The following is a 9,354-nucleotide window of genomic DNA, read 5'->3' as shown; positions in this document are numbered from 1 at the left end:
TTTGTATTAATAATTTTGAATTTGTACTTAATTGGCTAAAAAGTAAATATAATTTAAATTTAAACGAAAAAGTAAAAATAATTTTGAATTTGTATTTAATTTTACTAAGATTAACTTGGCTACGTATGCTTTTAAAAATAATTAGTTTTAGCTTTAATTAGTTTACCAAAATAAAAAATAATTAAATTGACTACATATATTTTTAGAAAGGAATTTGTTTTAACTTAAATTTATTGTTTAGAAATGTCAATTTTAATCCTACTTGAAAGGAGATTTTTTTTCCAGCGAGAAATTGACGAAAAATATGTCGATTTTTTTTTTCAGCAAAAAATTGCCGGAAAATCCGCCGGTATTTGTTTTCCGGCGCCGGAAGGACTATTTTTGCAACAAAAACAATAGTCATGGACCAAAATTACAAAGTTTGAAAGTCGTGGACCAATCCTACAAGTGCCACTATAGTTGTGGGACTAAAAATGCAAAAACCTCAAGAATATTTTCTCAAAGGTTAAAAACAAATAATTCTTTTCAAACAAAGAGAAGATAAAATTCCTTGCTTGTAAACTTACGCTCTGCAGTTTAATTGCTTTCTCCTTTCCATCTCCAAAGCCAAATTTGTGTTGCCCCTGCAGTTTATTAACGAGTTTCAAGAATAATAGAAAGGCGAGTAGAAAGCTGGGATTTTGCTGAGGTTTTTTTGAATCTGCATTGGTTTAAGAGAGATGGGTATGAAGCAATAGGAGAGAAGATCTTCGTTTGGTGGGTGATTATACAGTAATGGAACCCCCAAGGGGGTTTCTGGCATCTCTATGGAACTTCATCCGTTTCTTGCCTTACTTCATTGGCCTTCTCATCCTTGGCACCATAAAAGGCATGTTTCCATCCCTGCTATTCTCACTCTTTTGGTTTTGTCTCTTTCACTAGGTATTCATATTCAAAAACATTATATTTCTGGAGTTTATTCTTCTGCAAATTTTGCCTTTTGGTTACTCCATATTTATTTATTCCAGAGTTCACATGTTTAACACTTCCTAAATATATTGCAATGGGATGTTTGGAGTTTCAGTTAGTCCCAACAGAAACCTTATTGCTAATTAAGTTTGCAATACAGCTATGGCAATATCTGTTGAGCAGAGCCCGGTGAAGGGCCAAGTCGAGTTCAAGGTGGCTAGGGGATCCTTGGACGGAGGCCTGAAAGGCCAAGTTCGGCACCCTACCTCTCGAAAATGTGTCAATATGACGGTATAAGGAAATAAAGTTGCGTCTTCGCTACTAGCTTTAGTTTTTAGGGTAGCGGTAGGCGCTTAATCCTAACAATATCCAAAATAAAGTGAAGCTCCTTTTGTGTTGGTACCTATCTATACCCAACCTTTCTTGGAGATTTTCCAAAAAGCCAATGAACTCCAAGCTTCACAATTGCTTTAATCTAAATTATGCTTCCTTGTTAGAATGCAATGATAATTCTGAGAGGGGTAACTACATGGTCTCTCAATGCTCAAAGACTGCCCTTTCTTTAATCATAGTGAATTCTGGAGACTAACATCAGGCTGTGGAATGTATTTCAGTTAGGAATAGATATGTGGTGTTTTGGGTTATTTTTTCAGGAACAATCTTGCATTTGTTATTTTGTGGAAATAATGGTTCAGAGGAGAGCTTATGTGTCTTGCATCACTATCGTAGCTGCCCATTTTTACTTTCTTTTCTCCATCTTCTAATTGTTTTGATGTATAGTTACTTATTTCTAGAGCTTTCCTTGCAAAATTTCTTCACCAGGTAGTCAGGTACCATGGTATCTTAATGTATTTACTCCAATATGCCAAAAGATTCTTAAATTCAAGATTGTATTTGCCACTGATCCAGTAACCAAAATTACATCTATTATATTGTATATTATGAAGTCTCTCAGCTGGTGTCCTAGAGATTCAATGCAATTCTATATTAATGTTGACAAAATTTGTCTTATGCTTTCATTTTTCAGGTGTCATTTTGTGCCCATTTATACTTGTTATAGTTACAGTTGGGAACTCTGCTATAGTATTGGGACTTTGGCCAGTTCACCTGCTCTACTCATTTTACTGTGTCCTTAGGTGCCCTCTTCATCCATTTCACTTCATGCCAGCCTCAGTTTATTTGCTATACTTCTAATTGCCATTTTTTTTTTGTCTTTTGCAGCGCAAAACAAATAGGCCCAGTTTTGAAACTCGTCTCTTGTATCTGTCTTCCTATCATTTTATTTTTGTGGTTACTGATTGCAATTGCCAGCAGCATTGTTGGGGGGGCTGCATTTGGTTTTCTTTCACCCATGCTTGCCACTTTTCGAGCTATTGACCTAGGAAAGCCTAATAAACTTTACCACTGCATTTATGTATGTTTCCAAAACCGTCTTCTAAACCCTGTTATATGCATACATTTCCAGTCATTTTATTATCTTTACTTTGGCTAATCTTAGATGATGAGTTCTGCATATAGGATGGAACTTGGGATACAGTCAAAGGGAGCTGTACTATAGTTAGAGATGTAGGGGACATTTGTTACCATTCCTACTTCTCAGTAATGGATGATCTACGAATTCAAAAGTCTTCAACTGGAAAATATTACGAGATCAGGTTTTCATTCATCCCTTCTGTTTTGGCTTTTTTGGGAAGTTTCTTTGCTGTTTCAATTCAGTCCTATGCGAAACTCTTCTACATGAAATTGGGAGTTTTGTTTGACACCTTAGAAAGAACTTGAGTGCAAAAGCATAGTACATGTATTTTCTTTGTGCAAAAAAAGGAGCATGAGAGCATTTTGATTCCCAGCTTTCTCTGGAATGCAACTGATACGATCCCGCATCAGCTCCAAGAGATTGTGGAGTGGTACTTAAGATGAGGCCAAACCTCCACTCATTAGCTAGCTTTTGTGGTGGAGTTAGGGCCTTGGCTTCAGTGCCGCAACATTTGGTACTTCCATTAAGAGGCCAGAGTGTGGTGGGAAAGGGCTACCTGGAAGAAGGCTACCCAGTGCTTGATAAGGTCCAGAGTGAAGCCATCCAAAGGGGAAAAGGGCTACCTGGTGCCGGGAAGAGTCCGGAGTGTGAGCTGTCTAGAGTAAGCCGACGTCGGGCAGTCACTCATGAGCTAGCTTTTTTGGTAGAGTTAGGGCCTTGACTTAAGTGTCGAATCAGCAACCCGGACCATTCTTGTAGGTTGTGCCACTTTATTTCAGTTTCTTTGATGCTCATGATGTTAGGAAGTTGCAAGCATATATTCAGGGTTTCTATTGTTCCTTTCCTTTGGGTAGTGCACTTGTTTATTTAGGAAACTGTTACAAAATTGCAGGTTGCTTTACCTTCCTGTAGCACTATTTTATGGCTTGCTAGGTTCCATGGTCGATATGCTAGTGATCACTGCGATAGCTGCCTATAAAAGTCCTTACATGCTTATCAAGGGATGGTATCGCTTGTTTCACGATTGTATTGGCCGGGAGGGACCTTTCTTGGAGACAATCTGTGTGCCATTTGCTGGTCTTGCCATCCTGCTCTGGCCATTGGCTGTTGTTGGTGCATTCTTAGGCTCCATTGTATCAAGTATCGTCCTTGGTGCCTATGCAGGAGTTATTCTATACCAGGTATTGTTGATTTGGTTTTCTCCATGCTATATAATTCCCTCCCTAGTGGGGGATTTGGTTGATTTGGCCCATGACCTGACTTTGATACCATTTGTTAGAATTAAACGCTTATCACTATGCCAAAAGCTATAGCTCACAGCAAAAACGCAACTTTATTTCTTTATACTGCCACCACATTTTCGAGAGGCAGGGTGCTGGACTTGGCTCTTCACCGGCCTCTGCCCAACAATCCCCTAGCCACTAATTGTTGGACTTGGCCCTTTATCGGCCTCTGATCCGCCCAACAACCTTTGCACATGTTTTCTTAATTGTGATAATTTTTCCTTTTCCTTTGAACAGGAGAGCTCTTTCTGGTATGGGATATGCTATATTGTTGCCTCGATATCCATATATGATGAATATAGCAATGATATTCTTGACATGCGTGAAGGATACTGTTTTCCCAGGTTCTAAATCTTGGATGATGTTTCAATTCAGCTTTGAACCATGTATTTTATTGGTATAATAAACTTTGACATTGCCTGAATTTGGGAGATCTATACAGGCCAACATACAGAGCGGAGACTACTTCTAGAACCAACTCCCGTGCAGGTTCTTTCTCGAAATCTGACTCTCTCGGAAACCCACCCAATCGCTCAAACTCCATGAACACCTCTACGACTGAATTGAAAGCCTCACAGGTATGCTGTTGATTATCAAATAGTTTTATGGAGCAGAACTTTTCTTTGAAAGTTGAAACTATAACCAAAGTCATTTTTTATTGTAGAAATAATGAAACTAATCCTAATAATACATTACTCTTGTAGATTGCTGATGCCTTTTTCGAGGCATGTCGGTGTAATGGTGAAATCTTGGCATCTGAAGGTGTTATAACACGAAAAGATTTTGAAGATGCCAAGTCTAGTCGAGATAATGGCAAGACCATAAGTATCGGTCTACCAGCATATTGTTTCCTCCAGGTGCTTCTACGTTCTGCCAAAGCCAACTCTGCTGGTCTGCTATTAAGTAAGTAACACATGCATCTAGTTCGATTATATACTTCGATATAGAGTTAATACCCAATTTAGTCCTCGACTATACTACTATAGTAGTTTTCCTCGATGTAGTCCTAAACGTCTTTTTGTTGGGTCCTCGACTTCGATGGTTTTTCCTAATTGAGTCGTCGGCTGTTAGAATCAAGGACTAAATAAAAAAAAACCACTATAGCCAAAGACTAAATTGGATATTAACCACTATAGTCGATGACTAATTTGGGCAATAGAAGGAAAATTACTGAGCTACAGTTACAGATGACTCAATTAGGAAAAACTATCGAAATCGAGACCCAATTAAGCACAAAAAGATATTTAGGGCTAAATCGAGGAGAACTAAATTGGGTATTAACTCCTTTGATATATTATTGTTGAAGTGATGATAAATGAATCGGTTATGTGATATCATATCGTGGAAGCAATGATAAATGAATTGTTTACATGGCTTCGTCCTCCATCCCATGTGCAGATGATAATACTGAGATAACTAGCACAAACAGGCCTAAAGATTCCCTATATGATTGGTTTTTCAATCCACTGTTGACCATGAAGGAGCAGATCAAGGCTGGTAACCTTTCTGAATCTGAAGAGAAATACCTCGGTAGATTGATTCTGTTGGGCGGTGATCCTGAGAGCCTGAAGAACTCGAATATTGGCTCGCCTCCTGAATCTGAGCTAAGACGAGCTGAGCTCGAGGCATTAGCTCGAAGGTGATGCTAAAACCTTTATGGAAATATATCATTGAACTCTGTCGATTATGATTTGGTATCGCGATACTAACTGAATGCTTTTCATTCCTATATTTGTTCACGAAGGCTTAGAGGGATAACCAAATCTATATCGAGATTCCTCCCAACATTTAAGCGGCGGTTTGATAGCAGCATGAAGAGCGTGTTAGACGAGCTAGCCAAGAAGAATGGTGAGAGCAGAAAATGTGAAGCCGAGGGCCAAAGTATCCGCAGGTCGAAGAGCATGTTTGTTAAGATTTTTAGCCAGAAATCTTTTAAAGACAAAAGAAGCAACACTGAATCTGATCAAGAGGAGGCTCAAATGGTTGGTAACGAGGGAGATACTGAAATCAAGTAAAGGATTGTATACTATCTGGTTAGGGCGTGGGGCGTTTGAGTTGGACGATTCCACTTTTTTGTCGTAAGGATTGAATACTGTGTGTAGGTGAATGAGTCTTGCATGCCAAAAGTAAACTTCAAACCCTGAATGCATGGCATGAGGGTCAAACTAACTTACCAACTATACAACAACTAGCTTATGGCCTTTTGCTACAAAATATTTTTATAGCAAATTCTTGATGAAAGATTTTAAATCGAAAGTAATATTTTTAAATAATACTTATTAATACTTTTTAAAGAAAAATAATAGTTACAAAGAAAGAAAAGTAGTAAAAAATAATACTTTAATTTTATCAAACATGTATTACTTTTTAAGTAAATTAAAAAGTAATACATTTCAACATGTTAGTCCAATATACCCATTTGCCATTTATAGTTTTCCCTTGTGTGATGTTTCAAAATGATTTTGAGTTTAGGGTGAAGTTATGTTGCTCACTTTATTATAAGTGATAACAAAAAGAAAAGAAAACGATCTTATTAAATATAATATATAATTGTGATGGTAGTAAAGAACAATACTATATTACTATTCATACATTTTAATTTTTATATATTTTATGATAATGTATAAAACAATATTTTACTGTGAAACTATAATAGTAAAGAATAATACCATTAACACATTCTTATTTTTTTTTGATATTTTTACATAATAAGTTGGTTTTATCTAACGTCGGGATTGAATGAATATACTATTCAATAATTAGTAATTGGTGACATAAATAAAACCAATTACTAACTTACTAAGTATATTTTAGATAAAAATATTTAAAATAAAATGTGGAAATTACATTATTTCTTCCTCTGCCCTGCTTTCACATCCTTTACAAATTACAACCTCCTACTCATGTTTCAGAAACAGCAGAACCGCCTTTTCTGTCGGAAAATAATGGAATATATAATCATCATTTTGTCGGTAGCCAATAAATCAATCTCAATTTCTACCATACAAATCCAAATATTAAATATATACTCCGTGTGAGAATTGCTTCCATTTTTCAAACATAAAAATATACTCAATTCCAATAAAAACTTTATCCACAAAGTTTTAATAATAATGATAACAACAACATAAAAATACCCCGACTCGACAGTATACCATCCAAACTATATTTGTTGGTTTAAAGGAGTTGAGAGATTAAAAATGATCGAATTTATCTAGGAAGACAGGCAACAGCTAGTGATGGTGGTCAACGACGGAATAGTTACGGGTAATCTATTGATTACTTCCTAAGTGAACTTATTTGATTGATTTTATGAAGTTGAAGTACTTAATTACACCTTTTTTAAGTTGAAGGGTTTAATTGCACTTTTATATAAAGTTTTAGGGTGTATTTCACCCTTTTCCTAAACTTATTTATAAACTAAAATACGTAGTAATATATAAGCTCTAAAAACCTATCAAATAGAGCCTAGAGATTGGGATTGGGAGTGAGAATTTCACTATTGTTAAAAAGACAAAAAATAATATTAACTCTTTAAAAACAACCAATTCCAGTCAAAAATGATAATTGATCTTTTGCTGGAGCAAAATAGAAAAAGGTCAAATATAAGGGAATTTTGTGAAAGTAATTTTAAGATAAATTTGAAAAAAAAATAATAAAAGCAGTTTATAGCTCTAATTAAAAGGTTATATAAATTTTTTAAAATTTTATATATTATCAATTATTGTTAAGACAATTAAAACAATAAACATTGAAAATAAACCGTGTAAGATTGTTTCAACTTTACCATCAATACTTTTGATATAGATTATCTTAGGGAATGTTAGATAATGAAAATGTTAGATTCTTGTGTTTGTGTTTGGTTTAAAACAGAAGCATGTAAATAAGACAACGAAAATAAGACAAATTGATTAGAATGTCAAAAATCTAAAATTAGTAATAAGATAAGGGAATGTGAGATTAAGTAAGAAATTGGGATGTATCTCACATTCCCTTCCTATAGTTAAAAACTTTATCTTGAGATAATATTACATTCCTTGGGAAAATTATATAACCAAACATAGAAATCTTATATTCCCAAACAAATATAACCTTAGTTATCTTATATAACTTGAACCAAACACCTCCTAATGTTATTATATCCTAAACCAACCTCAGACTGAAATGCAAAGGAATATACTTCTATTTTTTTTAATTCATAACTAACAAAATGACTAGAGATTGGAGTGAATTTCTTTTTGGCAATGTCCCAGCCACCAGGTTCTTTCTTGCATTATGGACCCTGATCCAAAAATTATGTGGCATGTTTTTATTTGCAATTAACAATTAATTTGTGTCTGTAAATGAATTAAAGACACATAACATGTTAAAAATTAACATAGTATGTATTATATGTTTGCAATTAACATGTTATGTCTCTGTAGTTAACATGTGTCTTCAATTTATTTACATGCACATATATATACTGTTAATTGTAAGTAAAGAATATATCAATTGCAACACATAAATAATGTGGAGGTTATTGAACCAGAATTCAACATGCAAAATAAACTCTGGTCTATCATATAATTTACCACTTTTTATTCAAATTATACCATGGACCTGAGTGAAAAAGAATAAAATTAATCGTATATACCGTGGGGAGGTCGTCATCACGGGGATCACCGGGCCTTGCTGCAGGCGGTTGGCGAGCGGCGGAGTTTCCGGTTCCTTTTTTCTCATCTCTTGCCTTGGCAAATATCACTGTAAATCCATCGGCTGAGGCCGGGTTATTCACATCCCACTCGCCGAATTTCGGCAACGGCCGCGCTTTCTCTGCAGTCTGCATATATCCGCCGACTAATGCTATTTATTACCAAAAATCTCAAATGCATCGTTGATTATGGATGATTTTGATGGGGGCTAGGTTTTCATATAATAAACACAGATCGAAATCTCGATCAGTATAAGCAGATCAGAATTAGAAACAATAAATTCTCAATCTCAAGCCATTATGAAAATATATACACGCATATATTAATCTCCAATGGCAATGAAGAATTGAATACAAACAATTAATTAATTACAAGACGCGTGATGGATAATCTAATCTGCAAATTATATTGGAGAGGATCGGAGGACAAAAATCTGAGGAACTTACAGGCGTCATGAGAGATGGAATATGCAGGAGCTGAGCCTCAAATGGAAACAGAGTTATTAGCCAACAAGAGATCAGGGGGAGGGAGAAAAGCACACACGGAAATGGTGATGGGAAGTGGGAATGAGTCTTGATCGAGGTAGAGGAATATAAGAGGTAGCACTTACGCAATTTTAATGGAGCCTAGCAGGATGCGCATTTTGCATGCACTCAACAATATAATTAACAAAATGATTTTCAAGGTTGAATTACATTATTAACCATAGGCAAAAACTTGAGACCGACACGGTCTCACGGATCCTTGTTTGTGAGACAGTTCGGGTTGTAAATAACTGAGGGTATAGGTATCACAATTCCAATTATAAGTATTGCAATTTTCATATATGAGTATTAGGAGTGGAAATAAATCATTATTACGTGGATTGTAGTCCACACAGCTATGTGAACCACGATCCAAAAACATATAAAGTACATTATTTTAACTCATAAAATACATTATTATAACACGCAAA

At 35.4% G+C, this 9,354-nt stretch overlaps 2 protein-coding genes across 3 annotated transcripts; one reads left to right on the top strand and one right to left on the bottom strand.

The window, feature by feature from the left end:
* The first annotated feature begins 555 nt into the window (after window positions 1-555).
* On the top strand, window positions 556-5,961 carry LOC115998410 (uncharacterized membrane protein At3g27390-like). The gene is made up of 10 exons (XM_031237985.1): window positions 556-868; window positions 1,976-2,084; window positions 2,170-2,362; window positions 2,467-2,603; window positions 3,315-3,603; window positions 3,943-4,049; window positions 4,148-4,283; window positions 4,410-4,608; window positions 5,104-5,344; window positions 5,450-5,961. Exons 1-10 carry the CDS (start codon window positions 775-777, stop codon window positions 5,718-5,720), a joined length of 1,776 nt encoding a protein of 591 aa, XP_031093845.1. The 5' UTR covers window positions 556-774; the 3' UTR covers window positions 5,721-5,961.
* A 394-nt stretch (window positions 5,962-6,355) lies between these two features.
* On the bottom strand, window positions 6,356-8,972 carry LOC115997947 (protein NOI4). Of its 2 annotated transcripts, none has more exons than XR_004093809.1 (3): window positions 8,846-8,972; window positions 8,342-8,527; window positions 6,356-6,637 (listed from the first exon to the last, which is right to left on the bottom strand). XR_004093809.1 is itself a non-coding variant. In XM_031237368.1 (3 exons), exons 1-3 carry the CDS (start codon window positions 8,852-8,854, stop codon window positions 6,603-6,605), a joined length of 225 nt encoding a protein of 74 aa, XP_031093228.1. In that variant the 5' UTR covers window positions 8,855-8,966; the 3' UTR covers window positions 6,356-6,602. The 2 variants fall into 2 exon arrangements, 1 of the variants encoding a protein (XP_031093228.1); XM_031237368.1 differs by having other exon boundaries at window positions 6,356-6,632; window positions 8,846-8,966.
* Between the last annotated feature and the right edge of the window lie 382 nt (window positions 8,973-9,354).

This window comes from Ipomoea triloba, chromosome 12 (assembly GCF_003576645.1).
Source record: "Ipomoea triloba cultivar NCNSP0323 chromosome 12, ASM357664v1".
In the NCBI taxonomy this organism is placed as follows: Eukaryota; Viridiplantae; Streptophyta; class Magnoliopsida; order Solanales; family Convolvulaceae; genus Ipomoea; species Ipomoea triloba.
The sequence above is the reverse complement of the archived record's forward strand: the minus strand, read 5'-3'. Positions and strand labels throughout refer to the sequence as shown.